The 20,364-nt window shown below is 35.4% G+C and overlaps 4 protein-coding genes across 4 annotated transcripts; 3 read left to right on the top strand and 1 right to left on the bottom strand.

The window, feature by feature from the left end:
• Positions 1-1,707: 1,707 nt before the first annotated feature.
• Positions 1,708-4,358, top strand: LOC126703126 (probable glutathione S-transferase). Its single transcript, XM_050402043.1, has 2 exons — positions 1,708-2,147; positions 3,804-4,358. The coding sequence occupies exons 1-2, from the start codon at positions 1,839-1,841 to the stop codon at positions 4,170-4,172; spliced, it is 678 nt and encodes a 225-aa protein (XP_050258000.1). The 5' UTR covers positions 1,708-1,838; the 3' UTR covers positions 4,173-4,358.
• Positions 4,359-5,478: 1,120 nt separating this feature from the next.
• Positions 5,479-6,741, top strand: LOC126703333 (probable glutathione S-transferase). The gene is made up of 2 exons (XM_050402299.1): positions 5,479-5,942; positions 6,193-6,741. The coding sequence occupies exons 1-2, from the start codon at positions 5,634-5,636 to the stop codon at positions 6,565-6,567; spliced, it is 684 nt and encodes a 227-aa protein (XP_050258256.1). The 5' UTR covers positions 5,479-5,633; the 3' UTR covers positions 6,568-6,741.
• Positions 6,742-7,478: 737 nt separating this feature from the next.
• On the bottom strand, positions 7,479-10,090 carry LOC126702629 (uncharacterized). Its single transcript, XM_050401391.1, has 4 exons — positions 9,680-10,090; positions 9,039-9,221; positions 8,898-8,957; positions 7,479-8,042 (listed from the first exon to the last, which is right to left on the bottom strand). Exons 1-4 carry the CDS (start codon positions 9,980-9,982, stop codon positions 7,755-7,757), a joined length of 834 nt encoding a protein of 277 aa, XP_050257348.1. The 5' UTR covers positions 9,983-10,090; the 3' UTR covers positions 7,479-7,754.
• A 4,497-nt stretch (positions 10,091-14,587) lies between these two features.
• Positions 14,588-20,009, top strand: LOC126702576 (ATP synthase subunit beta, mitochondrial-like). The gene is made up of 9 exons (XM_050401321.1): positions 14,588-15,331; positions 15,471-15,546; positions 15,661-15,749; positions 16,588-16,705; positions 16,801-16,901; positions 17,033-17,191; positions 17,350-17,574; positions 17,668-17,979; positions 19,570-20,009. Exons 1-9 carry the CDS (start codon positions 14,846-14,848, stop codon positions 19,681-19,683), a joined length of 1,680 nt encoding a protein of 559 aa, XP_050257278.1. The 5' UTR covers positions 14,588-14,845; the 3' UTR covers positions 19,684-20,009.
• Positions 20,010-20,364: the final 355 nt, after the last annotated feature.

Raw genomic sequence — 20,364 nt, 5'->3', positions numbered from 1 at the left:
TCTCGGCGGTGCTGCCTAGCAGACACCGCCATTAGATTAAGAGAGACTAACTCACCTGCACGTGCCTTCTTTTGCCTGCCTTCCTCATCTTCTTCCTCTGCCCAGAGACTACGCTTTATCCCCACTGTATTATCATTGGAATCCATTACTATTCCATTGCTTGTTTTCTGACCCCGGGCTACCTTCTTCCACCTTCCTTTTCTACTTTGAGCTTTCTCTATTTCGTTATTATCACTCTGTTCTCCAATTGGATCTTTTTGGGCTTTTATTGGGCTGGTTACTTCCTCAGTTTTTGCAATCATCGTGTGCTCCTGGCCCGATAATGGTTCCCAAATATTACTGCTCATTGATCGCTCTTGGTCTATACTTCCCTTTGGCCCAGACATTAATTTACCTGCTTTTGCTTTTTCTAGGCCCACCCTCTCCGCTTCTACTTCTCTAGTTTGGGTATTTTGAATTTGAATTTGAAATAACGAGTTTGACAAGTCACTATCAGTATCTGACATACTAGCATAGTTTTTACTGATCTTTTGCTTCTCGGGATTCTCGCTCATTTCCAGGCTCCTCCTCTCTGCATCTTGATCTCCCTTTCCTGCTATCTCCGGTGGTGCATTTTGTCCCATCGCCGTTGTCTTTGCCTGATCCTTCTTTTGACTACCTATCTTACTTACTCCCTGAGCTCTCAACCAATCACCATATTGGGGAAGTTCTTCTGATTGCCTTTCCAAGCACGGACAATGCCGATCATCATGCCCCATTACTCCACAGAGAAAACAAAAGACAGGGAGTCTCTCATAGCAGAAATAGACTTGAAATTTCTCCCCTTCTGGGCTAGCCACAACTCCGCACCGCCTTAGTGGTCTATCCAGTGGGATGTTCACACGAATTCTCATGAATTTTGCTTGATCTGAAGACCATGACTTCGAATCCGCAACCACAAAATTACCGATACTATTGCCAATGTCCCTTCCAATTTTCTCCGACATCATATCGAATGGCAAGCCCCAAATTTGTAGCCAAAATGGAGAATGGGTGAAGGAGATGTTATGTGCTGTCATCCCCTTTTCCCACCTTTTGAGAAGCAATAGATTGTTCTCAAAATTCCATGGACCGTTATTCTCGACCCATCTCATCTGATATTCGCTTGAAAATTTGAACTGGTAAGTATCATTCCCTACATCCACAATTCTCAGATCTGACCCTGTTTTCCATGCCGATCGCAGCGTGCTCTTCAACGCTCTCTGATTTTGCTTCCTGTCCGATAGTAATCTTCCCACCAAACTCAATTCGCACTCTTCGATCAGCTCCCTTCTGCCTTCCCCTGATATCGCAATCTGTGTTTCTTCTTCTTTTGTTAGCTTCATATGCTTGAGTTCTTCAATTAAATCTTCCTCCATGGCCGATTGACTTCCTAGGACGAATATCTACAGTAGATTAGAAAAGAGAATCTAGCTTTTCCAAAAGAAAGGAAAGTCTACTATCTGGGTAGAGAGAACGCTCGAGAAGTTTCGAGAGAAATGACTCCTACTTGGGAGAGTTTTCGACCAATACTTCATCAATCTCTATTTGCGTGTTACTACTTCCTGTCTATCAATTTCGTCCTTCATTCATATCCTAGTCAAAGTCTACATTTATTTTTCAAGAATAACAGCTTTAACAATTCAAAGATATCTTATAAAAAATAAGAAAGACAATCAAAGGAAGCCTCCACGAAAACAACTTTTGTACCATTCAAATGTTTCTGGCCGGCAGCAAAAGCTGCAAAACCCATCTATATAAACACACGAAATAGATTGCATATCATTGACTTTGATTTAACGTTTAGCAAGTTTATTAGAATGGCAGAAGTGAAGCTGATTGGTACTTCTCAAAGCCTAAACTGCATCAGGATTGAATGGGCTTTAAAGCTTAAAGGAGTGGAGTACGAGCTTATAGAAGAAGATTTACTGAACAAGAGTCCGTTGCTGCTTAAATACAACCCTGTCCATAAGAAAGTCCCAGTGCTCTTGCACCATGGCAAACCCATTGCTGAGTCACATGTCATCCTCGAATATATTGATGAGACATGGAAGAACAACCCTTTGCTTCCTGAAGATCCATATGAAAGAAGCATGGCTCGGTTTTGGGCAAAATTTTCTGATGAGAAGGTAATTGATCATAACTCAATCACTCTTCTTACTACCTTATTTTCCATTTCATGCCTCTTCCATTTGTATATCATATAGTGATTGACTCGTTATCGAGACATGACTACACCATATTTTAGCTTGATGGACTAGTTTACAACATATCCTTTCTATTTCATCTAAAATAAAAAATAAAAAATAAAAAATAATAAAAAAAAGTTTATTTCATGATTGAGATTTTATTTTCTAGATCTGATTTAAAATTTTATACAACATGAAATTCAATAAATCTAATTTCAAACACAAAATGATTCCATTTCTAATGGGGAGGGTGCTACTACTTTTGGCCACCCTATTGTGCTAAAGTGTGTTCAAGATGGTAGTTCATATTCTGAATGAGAATATAATATTGATCTCTAGAGGTTTAAAGCATACAATTAAATAAAAGATTTTGTTAACAAGTGTTCTAAGAGTATTTGCTAATGAATCATTTTAAAAAAGTTTTTAGGAGGGAAAAAAAAGACAACTGATATTCTAATAGCTTTTTCTATTTTCCATAAAAGTTGTATCAAATTTTTTCTAAAATATAATTCATTAACAAATGAGCACCCTTAAATCAATATGAACTTCTAGTGGGCTTACCTAATACAATTCACAGAGTTCACGAGTGACTAGATCTAGAACAACCATCAATGTTTTTTTTTGATAACTCATATCCCTCCAATTCATTCTAAATTTGCAAAATCCATCTCAAATTCTCAATCATAGTTGAGAAAGCCAACCAATTAAATTACCCACGTACGTGATCTACCAAAAGTCGTTAGCAAATGGGCAGCATACCTGTTTCTTATTATAGTTTTCAGAACATACATGATAAAACTTTCAAAATTTTGTTTATTTGCTTAAAGTGTGAAGAAGTACAATTGAACCTATAAAAAAAGTTTTAAAAAGGTGAAATTTTAAAAAGTTTTATATAAACAAGTTATGGTATGTTAAGAATGTCAATGTACTGGGTTAGGTTAAATTGAAAATGGTGAGAAAAAATTGGATAGTGACTAATAAATCAAGCAATTTGATCAATTTACCCCTAATTTATAATTTCATAACCAATTTTGCATGGTAATTTAGTATAAAATATCTTTTCCTTCACATTTTTTTCTTTTAAAATAAATAAAAAAAAACATATGTGGATTTTCATAAGTTTACATTATATAAAAAATATACATTATATACTTTTTGCAAATATGTACAACATTGTATATATTTTTTATGTCTATAGTGTAAATTTACGTTACTAGTACAATATAAATTAAGAGTTTTCCAACATACATTTTTAATTCTTCTATTTCTTTTATCATTCCTAGCAAACACCTAGAATAGAAAATAATTGTCCTTTATCCATTCTTTCAAAAAAATATTTATTTATTTTTCATCTTCCCACTTTTTCACAAAAAATAGAGCATTCTCTCTACCAAATAGACTCTCATGCGACAGGAGATAATTAGCTTCACTACTCCCAGGAGCATAGACACACACTCTAGTGCATGGCAATCGTAAACCTTATCAAATATGCAAAGAGAAGTTGGCAATTTTTGTGGGCAGAAGCCTAATTTTGTCCTGGCAATGTGTTAACTGACAAACTCTTGATCATTCTCTTTCATTTTTCATGAATTTTAGTGTATTTTTGGAGTATATGAAGCAGCTTGGCTAGAAGAAGGAGAAGAAAAGCAAAAGGCTATACAGTCTGCACAAGAATTATTGGCAATTCTTGAGATGCAGATTGAAGGAAAGAAGTATTTTGGTGGTGAAGTGATAGGCTTTTTGGATCTAGTAGTAGGTTGGATTCCTCGTTGGCTCAATGCTATGGAAGAAGTCGGCAGTATCAAGTTACTTGATGCTGAGAGGTTTCCATCACTCCATGAATGGTCTCAAAACTTCATAGCAAATCCAGTCATCAAAGAATGTATTCCACCACAAGAGAAGCTTGTCAACTATTTCAATTTTGGCATAAGCTACAGGCGTTCCCTAGCAGTTGCCAAACCATGAAAGCTTCCCCTATTTGGCTGTCAATAAGATGGAAGAAGCGAGAACAGTTCAAAGTTTAAAATTATTCAAACTCTTTTTTTTTTTTTTTTTTTCTTTTTTCTTTCTATAAATTTACTCTTTCATTATATCAGCAACCTCATAAATTTGGCATAATTAATTGCAATGATAGTCGTGGTTTGATGACAATGTTAAGTGGTGAGATTGAGACTTATGTGTACACAAGGATCTACAAGCCCATTAAAAAGAGAAAGAAGCATAAAATTGTTATATTATTGGAAGGGAAATGTTAACCAATGCCTAAGGGCAGGGTAATTATTGAGTACTAGTACTATAAATACGTACCCCCTTCATATAACTGTTGGTCTCACTAATTAAATTTATGGTGGAATCCACAATTCATGTGAGATGGGGAGTACGCATTTATGGTATTCCGAAATATTCAATAATTTCCCCTAAGGGCATTGGTTTGGGAGCTATTTTTAGAAACATTTTATTAAGAGAATAATAAAACAATAAATGTTATTGACAGCTTTTTATATTTCTCATCAAAGTAGTGTCAAAATTTTCCTATTATGATTTATAATAATTGTCCTAAGGGCATCCATTAACATAACCCTTATTGGAATTCCAAATGTTGCTCCCAATAACAATAGGTTTTAGTAAAGTGTTGGAATTTGTAATCAGCCGAAGGAAATTCATTGAAATAATAAATTAAAAGTATCCACACAACACACAAAGTTTAATGCAGTTAGGCCAACTCTATGACTACATCAATTGGCAAAACCAACTCAAATCAACTATCAATTATATAGATTATAACTACACTTAGCTAACCCTGTAAGAAGGTATTAGGTATGAAAATGATACCATGTCAGCCATAACAAAATCAAATATTTGAGAGACACGTGTACAAAAATTAACAATCCACTAACATGGTTGAGAATGAGTAGTGGTGAAATGTTGATATGGTTATTTTACACACATTTTCAATTATTGGATTTTGATATGGCTGACTTGGTATCATTTGATATTAAATACTTTTTCCTCACAAAGAGACAGATGATGGCAAGTCCAAGCAATAAAATTCTTCGTTTGAAAGTTGAGCCAACTGCATGATCATCTGACCTTTCACTGTTTTTCACAGCTACCCCTATTAAGAGATGACATATGCCATGATTCAAGAGACCTGGATAGTGAAACCAATATATAGATAACAATGAAGATCTATGGACTGAATTAAGTGCTGCAAATAAATTGAGTGGAATTTTTCTTCTAAAATATACTTATAATGAAGAAAATATCTCAAGATGCCACATCCAAAGTTCTGGAAGACGAGCCCAGTCTCACTTGGCTGATGACTCTCTCTAAGAAATACAAAAATTTCCAAGATGCCACATCCAAAAATTCCAAAGTAATAGTTTCATTGATGGAAAGCTCTATTCAGATCCTGTAGAATTCAGAATGGGAGAAGTGAAAGTGATTGGTGCATCGCTGAGTTCTTTCTGCTGCAGAATTGAATGGGCGATGAAGCTCAAGGGGGTAGAATATGAGTATATAGAAGAAAACTTGACAAACAAGAGTCCCATTCTTCTCCAGTATAACCCTGTCCATAAGAAGATCCCAGTGCTTGTGCACAATGGAAAACCAGTTGCTGAATCCCTTGTCATCCTTGAGTACATAGATGAGACATGGCAGGAGAATCCTCTACTGCCTAAAGATCCTTTAGAAAAATCCACCTCACGTTTCTGGGCTAGATTCGTTGATGAGAAGGTAAATGTAAACGTTAAACTCTCCATTCTTTTTCATTGTTTCCATTGGTTTATTTTTAAATACCAATATTTAAGAGAAAGAGAGAGAGATTTTGCAGAAATGCAAAAAGGATATACTATATATCAAAAGAAACCAAATTGAAACTGAAAATGTGATTCACCTTTTGAATAAAAATTTTTATGTATGAAAAACTAAGAAAATGCATCTACAAACCAGCACTTGACAGTTTTTCAATTTTTATGAAGTGCAGTGTATTCTTAGTGCGTGGGCTGCTTGCAGAGCACAAGAACATGAAAAAGAGAAAGCTGTAGAGTCTGCACAAGAATCATTAGGAATTATCGATAAGCTGATTGAAGGCAAGAAATTTTTTGGAGGAGAAACCATAGGTTTTCTAGACTTAGTGGTGGGTTCTTTACCTAACTGGATCAAATTCCTAGAAGAATTAGGAGGCATAAAGTTAGTTGATGCAGAGAAGTTCCCATCATTCCATGAATGGTCGAAGAAATTTGTTGAGATTCCAATCATCAAAGAAAAGATACCAATGCCAGAAGATCTAATCAACTACTTCACTACTTCTGGGCTAGCTAAAACTATACGTAGCTCGGCATTGGCAAACAATAAGTGAGTCTGAACTGGACTGATGTTTATTTAGAATTGTTCTCTGCAGACTATTAGGCTTATAATAAATTGCTCAGAGACTGTCTATAGAAATGTTATTCCTTTAAACAAAACAATTGTAGCCGAATTGTGCACTTATGTTTTCTCTTTATTTTTACTTAATAAAACACCTTTGTAGTAATGTTGCTTTCCCATCTTATTTTATACTTACGTGTTTGATTATCAGATTCACAAGTTTTCAATATTCAAAGAGTTCGTTCAGTGCCTAGAGACAAATTAACACTAAGAGCATTTGAACAAATAATCAATTCAAGAAGGTACATGTTGGAATTATGTGCTTAAATGATTAAATTTACCATCTCCTGATAGCTTAAGCTTTTGAGAGAAACGGTAACCTAACATGGTAAACAGTATACAAGGATTAAGATCATAAAGGTCAATTAAATACAATTATAACTAGAAAAACGTCAATATGTACTGTAGATAGAGGGATATTCTTGCCAGGAGGCATCTGATGAAAAAGAAACTGTGCTTGTAATGCATATGCCTTAGGATTTATTTGCTGGTATGAGATATTCTGGAAAGGTATATCACAGAAAAGATTCAAATCAGCTTCAATTACCTAACAGCTAAGGTGATGCATGTGTCTTTCTCTATATTGGAGAAAGTGATGAATGCAACTTTCACCTGGAATTTTAAGAAGATTTTTCCTTTAGATATTACATAACATCAAATTAGTTGGAAAATTTTCCCTACAAATAATTAATAGAGTAAAAGAAAAGCATGCAAGGCCTAAGTAATCAAACATGGTTTTCTGTCGTTACATCCCATTCATGCCAGTTTGTCATAAGGTAACAGTTGGAAACATGTGCTTTCCCATTGGGGAATGACATTGATTGAAATGCGATGCATGCGGAATACTGAAAGGCATCATGATGGGTAGAAATTATTAAAAGACATAAAAGCAATGGTTTTCGTAGGGCTCCAGGATACAAGGTCCATTGTCGACCATACATTGTATACCACATTAACAATCATGGTGATGGCTGATGACAACAGAAACTTATTTGGAGACACATAACACTTCAAATAGTTGTAGTCCTAATGTGTTGAACTGTATCAAGCTCCTAATGTAAACAGTGTAATATTTACCAACTGTACAAGGACATATTACTGCAGGTATATGAATGAAAGTCAAATAGTGACACGGCGACAGCGGCACCAAAATGCAGTCCCCCCACTTTTGCCTCGTGCAACTGCTATTTCCTCATCAACATAAAACCAGATAAAGAAAGGATCCTTGGTGCTTGGCTCCCTGTCTTCTTTTTGGCCAAGACTTATCTGTAAAGGGTTCCAAGGTCCAATTTTTATCCGAATACACTCAAAAATGAAGGCCAGTATTCTCTTCTTCCATGAAATTCTGCCTTCAAACGTTAAGCATCCAATTGGTCCGAGATATACACCATTCTCAATTCTCTTTGCCTGACAATCCAGACAAAGTTCTTTTAGATTCTAAGTGGAAAAAAGGCAAAAAGAATGGCCAATCATTACCTATCCAATAAAACAAAAATAGAGGAAAAAAAAGGCAATCATGTCATATTCTGTGTTGAGGGATGAAGCAAAGCTCCCTCATGTTCATCCTTGAAGTCACATATAGAAATATCACAGACAATGATTTTAAGAGAAGTACATGGACTTTTTTTGTTTTACCAGTTACATTTTCACTTAAAAGGCAAGAACTATTTCAGAGATGTGTTCTAGAAAGCCACAGCTTGGATCTTGTAAAACTAATGAAAACAGAGGACAGATGTCAAAATGCTATAGAATAACCTAATCCCTGAGCAATTCAGTGAGTTCCTTCTCTTTTACCATGCCCTTTCCAAGATCCAAACAAAGCCCCATTTTGCTTCGAATTAACTTCATCAAAAAGGCCATAAGTAATGTAGTTCTGTACTCCAAATTTTTGTTAATCTTAAGATCATTTGATCAGACTAATATAATGGTCTGAAGAATGCATCCCAGTTCAATAATGTCAAGAGACTTACTAATGACCTTTTGGCCCGAAGCCAATTCCATTCTTGTAGTGGGTATGTATCCAGGGTTTGATCCTTGGCATATTCATCTAGCAAAACACAACTATGAGGGTTGAAAGGGAAGCATTCCCCCTATATTCCCCAGAAAACACAAATATGAAGTACTTCATATTGTAGTAGCTATTGGAAGTATCTATAGATTGAATCAAAAATCATTTTAAACACATCTTGAGGTATTTTTTTTTATTTTTTTATTTTTCTCACAGATATGATAACATAATAAAGAAATGCATAAGACACTTACAGTAGCATCGAACCTCTGAATCGCTGTAATAGGAAAATAACGACCCCCCTTATTTTCCTTCTACAATTAATCAAAAAAGTCCAATAAGCCTAGATTGTGGAATAAAATGTAAAGCAAAACAAGGAATAGAATTATGCCAACCTCAGCAGTAAAAATAAGCATCCATGTTCTACCAGGGGATTTTGATCCACCTAGCGTATCAAGAAATCCTGAGGGATCAATCTTTGCCTTCTCAATTACAGAAAAAGCAGACAAAATCTCCTCTGCCGCAACCCTTCTGCTCTTAGCAGCCTTTTTCAGCAATTCTACACTCTCTTCAACTTCCTAAAGCACAAGAACAACTTAACTCGCTCAAACCACATAGCAAAGTGCAAAACTTAGATACAGTTCCTTTAAGTGTTGTATATTTGGTTCTTATATTGAAATTAATCACATGGTTGTACTGACCAATTCAACAAATACAGTTTTATGTTTTCTAAAGACCATATAGTTTATTGATAAATGGAACCACACAGCTGAGGAAGTTAAGGTACAATACCTAAGGAACTGTTCCTAAGTTTTATCCATTAAGAAAATTCATCTACATGGCAATACAATAAGCCCCATTTAAGAAAAAAGTTTACTGAGTTTGAGTTCACAGTTCATCTTCTATGCTTAGCATGACAATTTTTTCAAGTGTTTTATCTTATATGTAAAACTGGAGCAGAAAACAGAAGAAAGTTATTGAATTTAACAGAGAAGAAGGTGAACAGGAATTGAAAAGAACAAAGGAAAAGAAATACTCTGCTGGGTTGTTGTTGTTGTTCTTCCTGCTCAAGAAGAGGGGTGGCACTTTGGTCTTTTTCATCAAGGGTGGCTCTAGTTTTTGTTCTAGAAAATCTTCTGAGAAAATAAGGGTATGTGGGTTTGAGAGAATGGGTGTTGGTGTGCTTAACCTGTAATGGTGGTGGGGTTTGGAGTGCAAAATTTGAGGAGGAGGGTCTGAGAGTTGTTTTAGTTTTGGGTGATGAAGTTTTTAAGACCACAAAGCAGAAAGAAGAGGAGGAGCAAGAAAGCATATCGCAGAATGTTGTTTGTGTGCCCATTGCTTAATAGTTACTGCTACTGCGGCTAAGGTTGTCTTTTGAAAACTGCCATTTTTGAGTCTCTTGAGTCTTGAATCTCTTTATTGGAATGGTCTTGATGCATCCATTCAATTCAAGCCAGTGGATTAGATAAATCCATTATTTTTGTTCTTTTCTTTTTCTCTAATTTTTCCACACTTTGGAGTTTTTCTTTTTCATTTTCATTTTATTTTTTATTTTTTACTTTTTACTTTTATTTTTCATCCAAATTTAAGGTCTACCCCAAGTTCATCCCTTTTCTCTGAAAGTGGAACAAATTTCCTTCGAACAAGATATCATTAGTAACTTGCGATTATTAAATTATGTAGATGCCGTCCTTTAAAACAAGACGAAATATAAAATAGATAATGGTTTCCATGTAGATGCCGTCCTTTAAAACAAGACGAAATATAAAATAGATAATGGTTTCCATAAAAAGAGCAAAATCAATCCTAATATTAATATATAGCAACATCTTTAACTTTTTTTGAGGAAAAGCAACATCTTTAACTTATACCTTTTTTTTTTTTACTTGATTATTTTATTCTATTCAGATTAAAATAATAATATCACACACTCTCTTTAACAAATAAAAAATATATATATTTAAATAAAGTGGTTGGAGAATAGAGATGTATTATTAAAGTAATTATATAAAAAAAAAAAAAAAAAAAAAAGTAACGATCCATTTGTTAACTTTTTCTTTCCTCATTTTTCTATTTTTAAAAGCTTCTACTTTTTTCTTCTTTTTTTCTTTTTTTTTTTTTCTCCAAACCCAAAAAGTTTGTTTGGGAACGTAATACAGTTGGAAGGCAAAAATTGTTTTCAATTTTCAAAATAAAAGGAAATTGAAAACAAGCCTTTGCCTACTTTTAGTTCCTTTAGCCTCCAATGAAAATACAAAGAAAACAATGTAAAAGTCCACAATTAATTGTTAGGTTCATATTTTTAGGTTGGAAAATCATGAACAATTGTAACCGTTAGGCCTCATTTGGGAAAAAGGAATGGAATGGAATGAAAAAAATAATTTTAGAATATTCTTTCCTTTCCTTGTTTGAGAGTTTTAATAGAGGGAATGAAAAGTTCATTCACTTGTTTGGGAGTTTAAGTGGGAGGGAATGGAATGGGTAGGAGGGAACACTCATTCCTCTCTATTCCCTTAAAACCTTAAATTTTCATTCCCCTCAAAATTAGGAGGAATGGGAGGGAATAAAATTAGATTTAATGATTTTTTTTTTTTTTACTAAAACTCCCCAAATACCCTTATATATGTAACCCTTTATTTTAAAATAGGGGTCTAATAGTAATATTGTCATAAAATGATTTCATTTCATTCCCTCCATGTTACTCCCAAACAAGATTACTTACATTTCATTCATTTTCATTCCTTTCCATTCCTTATTTTAAAACATCCAATCAAAGTTACTTAATTTCATTCCATTCCATTCTTTTTCATTCATTTCCCTTACTTAAATACATTCCATTCATTTTCATTCCTTTATGATCATTCCATTCTATTCCCTTATGAACTTCTAAACGTAGCCTTAGAGTCTAGATTGTCTTTTAAATTGGTATTTAAGTAAATCATTGAATAATACAAATCAAGGTTCAAACAAAAGAAAACTCAAGAAAACAAAAACAAGTTTGTTGCTCCATTGCATTTGGACACAAGCTCAATCTATTGAGTTCCACTTAACTCAACCGATAAAGAATAATGCAGATTAAGTTTCCAATAGATTCTATCAATTGTTGAATCTAGGGCATCAAGCATCTTAACTACACTATTTAAGTAAGCCCTAGAGCACGATTTTCAAGACTACAAGAGAGTAGTGTTTTGTACATAGATCTGAAAATTTTTCAAGCTTTCTTAAAGTATCAACTAGAGACCTATGCTCATACAAAATATTCGGTGATCAAAGTGAAATTGCTGCATCAAATTACAATCAAGTTGCTGGTACACCTGAATCAAGTCCTAAATAGACAATTATATGGATTCAAAGTTGCATGTAATCACGTTAGTAAGTACCGCATGAGGTAGCTTTAGATTTAGGTTTAAATCTTTTGTACAAACTTCTATTCCATTTTAATGGATTCATTTACCTTGAAGATTGACGGTTAAAACACCCTAAGTTTTTTTTTACTATGAAACAGTTTGTTTTATTGATTTTCTTGGGTCATCAAATTGGTTGTATTTGTGTGATCCGTGTGCTTGTAATGATATTCAATTTTGATCTAAGTTATAATTAATCCAATTAATCACTTGGTTAAGAATTGATTAACTTTGTTGTTATTGGGGCCTAAACATTAACATTAATGAATCCGCACCCAAGTTTGAACCCTAGTGGTAGCAAAACACAAGATTTTAGCAATTTTTTCTCTCTTTCTCTTGCATAGGAGTTGTTTCTCTGCACTCACCTGTGTGGAACTCAACCATGTAATGATCTCTGATGATGCTTAAAATTGTCGGTAAGTCTATCGCTCAAACCTATAGTCTTCTGTAAAAGGCAAAGAGTTAGAAAATTGCAGAATGAAAAGTGCCTACAAAGTGCAACAATGTGGTGCTGGCCTAAGACCCTCTAAAGGTTAAGTAAAAAACTCACAGTAATCTCAATGAACTCAAAAGAAAGAGCTTGAAAATTGTGTTTTTCACGTACCTCAAAATTGGCATGTCATAGTGTTTATATAGGGGTATGTGGATGACCACTTTAGTTGAATTTTAGGGACTTGGGGTTATCCCTTAGTTGACTTGTAGAAGATGGGAGTTATCCCTTTGCCAATAGTTGTGTGAATGTAGGAGCGCTTTTGGGTGATGGCTACTATGCGAGTGTTGTAGTGTAGGTTTCGTATGCACATCTTCGCCCATCCGTTTATGGGGGTGGCGAATGGGTGTCAAGGTCAGGCTTGCAAGTGCTTACTCTTCTGTTCTTGTATGTGACAGATGACTTATTGGAGTAGACGTGATAGGTTGCATTTGTTGCATTGAGTCTTCCACTTCTGACAAGTCAGTATTTTCGAAAGACGTAGCTTACATTCAGAAGACATAACTCATATTTAGAAGACATAGCTCATTTTCGGAAGGTTGACCATGGAGTTAGATAAAAAGTTCCCCATCAATCTCAAAGAAGAGGACCATAGACCACCTTTACTCACTAATGGCATCAATATAATAGCCATTGCTCTAATGAGGCTTAAGAACAGATATAACACTCATTGCCCCACAAAATGAAAGCAAAACTTTCTAATAGTGACACAATACCTCTAAAGTCTAAAGGCCTGTTTGGATTGAAATGGGAGTGGAGGGGAGTAAACTGTAGACTAGAGTTGGCCAGAAATAGTCTAATTTTTGGCCAACTCTACTCTACTCCTCCTCCATTCTCCTTAATCTAAATGGACCATAAGCCATTGATCGAGAACATAATCAATGCCAGTGTCCAATCATGCCTCACCACCGTTCTCCTTGGTCAACCTCCTAGCCTGCCACATGACTCTACCCATACTCTGTCATCCTTTTTGTCATGGGCTTCATGTCTACTGAGTTCGAACCTGCTACAAATAAGCCATAGGCCACAAATGAGCCTATCATATTGATCTTCTTAGGACTTTTAATTTTTAATTTTTTATAGATCTTGTTGGGATTTAAAGTCTTAAACCCATAAAATATAACTTCATCAATTTTTTTTTGTTCTTTTGAAAACTATTTTTTTTTCTTAAAAACAAAATTTTGAAAACAGAAAACAAAAATAGCTACCAAATATAACTTTACTCTTGTTAAGTTAAAATGAAATTTCTTTTTTTGGCATAACCTAATAAGATTGCTTGTAAATTAAAAATTACAAAGTGCTACTAGTACATATAATTTTTAATTATATTCAATTAATTGAAAATTATATGTAAATTTAAAAATATTTTATTGATATTATCCAAATTATCTTCATAGTTCATAGTTAATGAGTCATTTGAAGCTTTAATAGAGTAACCTAATAAAAATTAAGGCCAAATTTCATTGTTAGTCCCTAAATTTCACTTGTTAAGGGCTTTTGGTCCTTGACACACCAAATTTCATGACTTCCTAACTTATGACTGTATGTGATGATGATTGGTGAATGTTTGAAATGAATATTTGAAATTTGTTTTTATAATTTATAGACACATTAGTTTGTAAGTTCCTACTAATAAAAGTTGCAATATTCTTAGTATTACTAATAAAAGTTTCAGTATCCCTAATATTGCTCGATAAATGAGTAATTTTATGACCACAAATTTCGACACAATATTTGTCACAATTATTCACATGATAGATAGATTGTGATTAATTATCTCTTATTTTCACATGAAATTACCCCATTTTTTCCACTACTAAAAGTCAAACATGTGAATAATTGAAATCAGCTACAATACTTAGGGTATTGCACTTGATGCAAAAGCTGTTAATGAAGAGTTAATAAAAAAAAATTTCAATCTCAACCATTAAATATATAAAAATATCGAAAAAAAAAAACCAATTATTTTTCTCACCGCTCCTAGTCAGACACGTGGCAAAAGCTGAGAGTTAAGAGTTGTTTAAAAGAGAAACCCAAAAGTGCATATTTGTCTGATACAACCTGAACTGAGTTTGAGGAGTCTGAGTCCAACTCTAACACCCGCAATCCCAGTTCTTGGCAGCTCATTCACTCCACTATCCACCACAAATCAACAAACGAATTCCCAAATGTTTAGCTCTTTCAGTTACAGACTCAGTCTCAGGCTCTCAGCCTTACCCACTTTACCAACAACACTAACTCAACACACTCACACTCTCTCACTCTCCCATTTTTCATCATTCCCCAAAACATTCATTCCCCCACCATGTCCTCTTCCTCACGCAAACTCCTCACCACACTCCTCCGCTCCGCTCCTCTCCGCCGCCCCACCACCACCGCCACAAGACTCCCACCGAGATCCCCACTCGCGCGCCCCGCCGGCTACCTCCTCCCACGCGCCGCCGCGCATTACTCCACAGCCACTCCTTCAAAGCCGCCGCCGTCTCCGTCGTCTCCCCCGTCCCCCGCCGCCGATGGCTCGCCTGCTCCCTCCGGAAAGATCACCGATGAGCACACAGGAAAGGGCGCGGTCGGAAAGGTGTGCCAGGTCATCGGAGCCGTCGTGGACGTCCGATTCGAAGCCGGACTGCCGCCGATTCTGACGGCTCTGGAGTTGCTGAACAATCCGATCAGGGTTGTGCTGGAGGTGGCTCAGCATTTGGGTGAGAACATGGTGCGATGCATTGCTATGGACGGCACTGAAGGTGTCGTTAGAGGTCAGCCAGTCCTCAACACTGGCGCTCCCATCACCGTAAGCCCACAGTTTTTGTACCTTTGAATTGACAGTTTATTAAATTAAGGTCACTCTGTCAACTTTCTTTAATAAATGTTGTGGCTTGAAATGAATTTTTGCGTAAATTTAATTGTTGGTGGTGGTGAATTACTATTAGGTGCCGGTTGGGAGGGCTACACTTGGCCGCATCATTAATGTCATTGGAGAGGCCATCGATCAGAGAGGCGATATAAGTAAGAATTTATATGGAAATTGAAACACTTGACGGACCTTGTTATTAATTCTTCATATTCAGCATGTGATGTTTGTAGCTGATGTTTTTTTTTATTTTTTTGAATTTTGATCAGAAACGGATCACTATCTGCCGATCCATAGAGAAGCGCCCGCCTTTGTTGAGCAGGCGACCGAGCAACAGATTCTTGTTACTGGAATTAAGGTATGTAAGCTGAAAACATTTAGGTGAAGGGCAGCTGTATGCTAATGTGAAGTTTGGGGAATGATAATAAGCTAGCTTTTAGCTTTTTGTCTCACATTATGCAAATAAGCTATTCTCAAACGGGGCAGCTAAACTTTTATGTATAGGACAAAGGGGCCAAGAGCCTTGTTGTTAAATGGCATTTCATGGTCTAGTTTATAAGGAGAACCGGGGTTCAAATTTCCCTCCCCACATGTTGTAACAATTGAATTATGAGAAATAAAATAAAAATTTTGTGTGATGGGTATTTACTATTTATTTGTTGGCCTATGACTATTTATAAGCATGATACAGCCTGAATACAACTTAACTAAGAGAGCTTTTAAGCTCTAACAATCTGGGTGGTATTATTGTATGAATAATGGTCTTAATATTAGATATTTGATTTCAAGTTTTGGTTTTTCTAATCTTATCCTTCTTAAACTCCTGTTCCCTTTACAATGGTCCAAGTAGAGGAGTGTAAAATAGAGAAATTTTTTAAATTTAATATTGGATATATGTATATATAAAAGGGTTTTAATTTTAAATTAATTATTTGTGACAAATGTATTTGGTATATTATGTTGGAAATCTTAGTGGTTGGTTGTTCTTTAAATGAATAGGGCACAGAACTGTGTAAGATCAAATGAGGGCTGACAACAAGCAGTAGTGATATTTTGTGTGAAATTTTAGTAGGGTTTGAGTTCAACTTAGGGGATAAGGTGATATGCAAATGTGTGTGGTTGTGTTATTTGTAACTATAATTGTGTCTTCTAAAGTTTGAATATATCAATTACATTTTAGCTGCTACATTCTCCAGGTTGTTGATCTCCTTGCACCTTACCAAAGAGGTGGAAAGATTGGGCTCTTTGGTGGCGCGGGTGTTGGCAAGACTGTGCTCATTATGGAACTCATTAACAATGTTGCTAAGGCTCATGGTTGGTTCCATTTAAAAAAACTTTCTGAACTGTGATGTGTCTTTAAATTTGTTGGTCTGCAGTTTCATCGAGTGTTTAATTTTATCTTTCTTTAGGTGGTTTCTCTGTATTTGCTGGTGTTGGAGAGCGTACTCGTGAGGGTAATGACTTGTACAAAGAAATGATTGAAAGTGGTGTTATTAAGCTTGAAAATCAGGTTAATCTAATGCCACTCTTCATAAAATCTAATGCATGGAAACCCCCCCCCCCCCCCCCCCTCCCCCCTTTTGATGGTTTATTATCCACACTATGTCGTACTTTCCTTGATAAGATTCTCTTAAATATCAGGATGAAAGCAAGTGTGCTCTTGTGTATGGTCAAATGAATGAGCCTCCTGGTGCTCGTGCTCGTGTTGGACTTACAGGGCTGACTGTCGCTGAGCATTTCCGAGATGCTGAGGGTCAAGATGTGCTTCTCTTCATTGATAACATTTTCCGCTTCACCCAAGTAAGCCTGCTTGTCATCTTTTCTTGAATAATTACACACACACACACACACACACATATATATATATAACATACATATATGTTGGTTTTACTTATCAAAAAAAATATATATATATATTGGTTTGCTAATCCTGCTAACTTTTCCGTTTTATTTTGCAGGCTAACTCGGAGGTGTCTGCTTTGCTTGGCCGTATACCATCTGCTGTTGGTTACCAACCTACCTTGGCTACAGATCTTGGAGAACTTCAAGAGCGTATTACCACTACCAAGAAGGGTTCAATCACATCTGTTCAGGCTATTTATGTCCCTGCTGATGACTTGACAGATCCGGCTCCCGCAACCACTTTTGCCCATCTTGATGCCACAACAGTGCTGTCCCGGCAGGTGTGTCACCCTATCTTTCACTTTCATTCATCTAAAGTAAAGAAACCATTTCTTCTGTGTTCTTGCTTTTTCTGAATTCTGATTTATAATCAGATTTCTGAGCTTGGTATCTATCCTGCTGTCGACCCCTTGGATTCTACATCTCGCATGCTCTCTCCTCGTATTTTGGGTGAAGAACACTATAATACTGCTCGTGGTGTTCAGAAAGTTCTCCAGGACTATAAGAATCTTCAAGACATTATTGCCATTTTGGGAATGGATGAGCTCAGTGAAGATGACAAGTTGACAGTTGCTCGTGCTCGTAAGATCCAGAGGTTCTTGAGCCAGCCTTTCCATGTCGCAGAAGTCTTCACTGGAGCCCCAGGAAAATATGTTGAGCTGAAAGAGAGCATTAACAGCTTCCAGGTGATTTATTTGTTCAAGTTCAATGCATGATGATTATTTATTTTTCCTCTGTCTTATTTTTTATTTGAGCCTTGGAGGAGCTCTCTGTCTCTGCTTTTGCGTTTTCTGTACATACCAAAATAATTTGGACTATGGTCATGCTATATGAATTTAGTAATTAGGTTAGTTATTACTTATTAGCAGCAAACTGTAATTAGTGGTCTTTGCTTGCCTTCTAGTTGGCAACTGGTAAATTATGCAGAACAAGATGGTGATACTAGAACGATTCCAAAGTTTTATGGCTGGAAATTCACAATTTGAACCTGCCATTTATGCTAGACAATTTTAATGTGTTAATGTTAATTAGGTCTATAGACCGGTTAGCTTCAGTTCAACTCAATTATTCTCTTGCCAATGAGATCTAGCTCAATTGGCACCTCCCCCCATTATAAATCTTAGGTAAAGGGTGAGGTTATGAGTTCAAGATTCATTGGGTGCGTGTGTAGCTTACCAATCCAAAAGAAAAACCCCAATTATTCTCGATTACATAATGAATCTTTAATGACTAAAATATAGTTTCTATTTATATTTGTGACCTTGAGCATTTGTGGTCATTAGTCCTTTCACCAAATTCTTCTGACACTGCCGCACTATCTTTTGTGGAACTATTTCTTCTATAGATAATAAATCTGAATAAAATAACAAAAGGGCATGTCTTTCATGGAACTTTGTTTCAGTTGCCTTGGCATCCTTTGCTTTTTTTTTCTTTTTTCCTTTTTTTCCTTCCTCTAATTTTAGTTTCGTGCATTTGTGATCTTTGAATTATAATTGTAAGTATGATTATATTTACATAATTTCTATTTGTTACTGCTTTGGATGATGGACTTGTGCCTGAAACTGCTGTTTCAATTTGGACACTAATTGTCAAGAGCCTTGTACCTCAACTGGTTGGCACCTCTTGGTGTTTCCAAAGGAGACATGTAGGATTCAAATCCCCCTCCCACAATTATTGAATTATCAAAAAAAAAATTTGGAAATTAATCAACTAAATGAAAATTGGAAATTGGTTGACCCGGGAGGAACTCAAACTACATCCAAGAGATCTGAAAGCATGAGTAAAGTTGTTATTAACGCACTGTTGCAGATTTTGTTTATTTTTTCAATGCTTAAAGAGAATGATTGCAGTACATACATGATTTGTACACCTAGAGCAAAATCTACAGTTTAGATTAATATTCAAGGTAGTTTTTAGCCACAACCAAATAGACGAAATTTGATTATATTATTATAATAAAACTAAATAACATCTGATAGGTTCAGACAATATAATCAAGCATACTAGATAAATCTGATGGGTTCATTTTGTTTCTATTTATATTTTTGACCTTGAGCATTTGTGGTCATTGATCCTTTCCCCAAATTCTTCTGAGACCACGGCACTATCTTTTGTGGAACTATTTCTTCTATAACTGATAAATCTGACTGAAATAACGAAAGGGCTTGTCTTTCATGGAGCTTTGTTTCAGTTGCCTTGGTATACTAATCTATTTTTCTCCAAATTTAGTTTTGTGCATTCCCCTAATTTTCTTATCCAATGTTTCATTTTGACAGGGAGTCATTGATGGAACCTATGATGATCTTTCTGAGCAGTCATTTTACATGGTTGGTGGAATTGAAGATGTCATTGCAAAGGCAGAGAAGATTGCCAAGGAGTCTGCTGCTTAGTCACTTAAGCTGGCTTCTTTGTTCTTTCCCCATTATTAAGAAATTATTAATTCTTTTGCTTTTCCAATTCCACCCTCATCTCAAGTTGCACGCAATTGTTTAAAGCACTAAATTTTGGAAGAATTGTATTAGGTAGAGATATGAGTTAAGGGCTTGTTCTTTGTACCTTTCGTGTAATAAGAAATGGATTCGCATGTTTGTATTAATCAGCACACTTTCATTTCCAGATGCAGGCATGCTGCTATAGAGCACTTTTGCTTCGACCACTTTCAAGAAACATTGGAATGGATTCTGCTGAACTTCCAATTTGAATCTGATTTTTTTTTTTTTTTTTTTTTTTTTTTTTTTTTTTTTTTTTTTTTTTTTTTTTTCAGGGGCAATGTGAAAAATATTTCTCCCCGGGTACATTGGTGTGATACTCTCTTTTTTTACGTGAATGGTGGGTTCTGCTGCGAATTTAATTAATGGGAAATATCATTCCTACGTAAGGAGAGAATATTATTTGTTGTATAGTGTACTCATTGAATAATTATTCTTGGCAATATGACAGGCATTTATTTATTTATTTTTATTTTTTTGATAACATGATATTTTGATTTCATTTCAAGCAACGTGAGAAATGATTGAAAAGTACTGTCTATGTCACCTTTATGCAATATGCATGATAAGGGCTTTAATGCA

This window comes from Quercus robur, chromosome 10, assembly GCF_932294415.1.
Source record: "Quercus robur chromosome 10, dhQueRobu3.1, whole genome shotgun sequence".
NCBI classification, from domain to species: domain Eukaryota; kingdom Viridiplantae; phylum Streptophyta; class Magnoliopsida; order Fagales; family Fagaceae; genus Quercus; species Quercus robur.
Note: the sequence above shows the minus strand (reverse complement) of the source record. Positions and strands in the feature narration are given on the sequence as shown.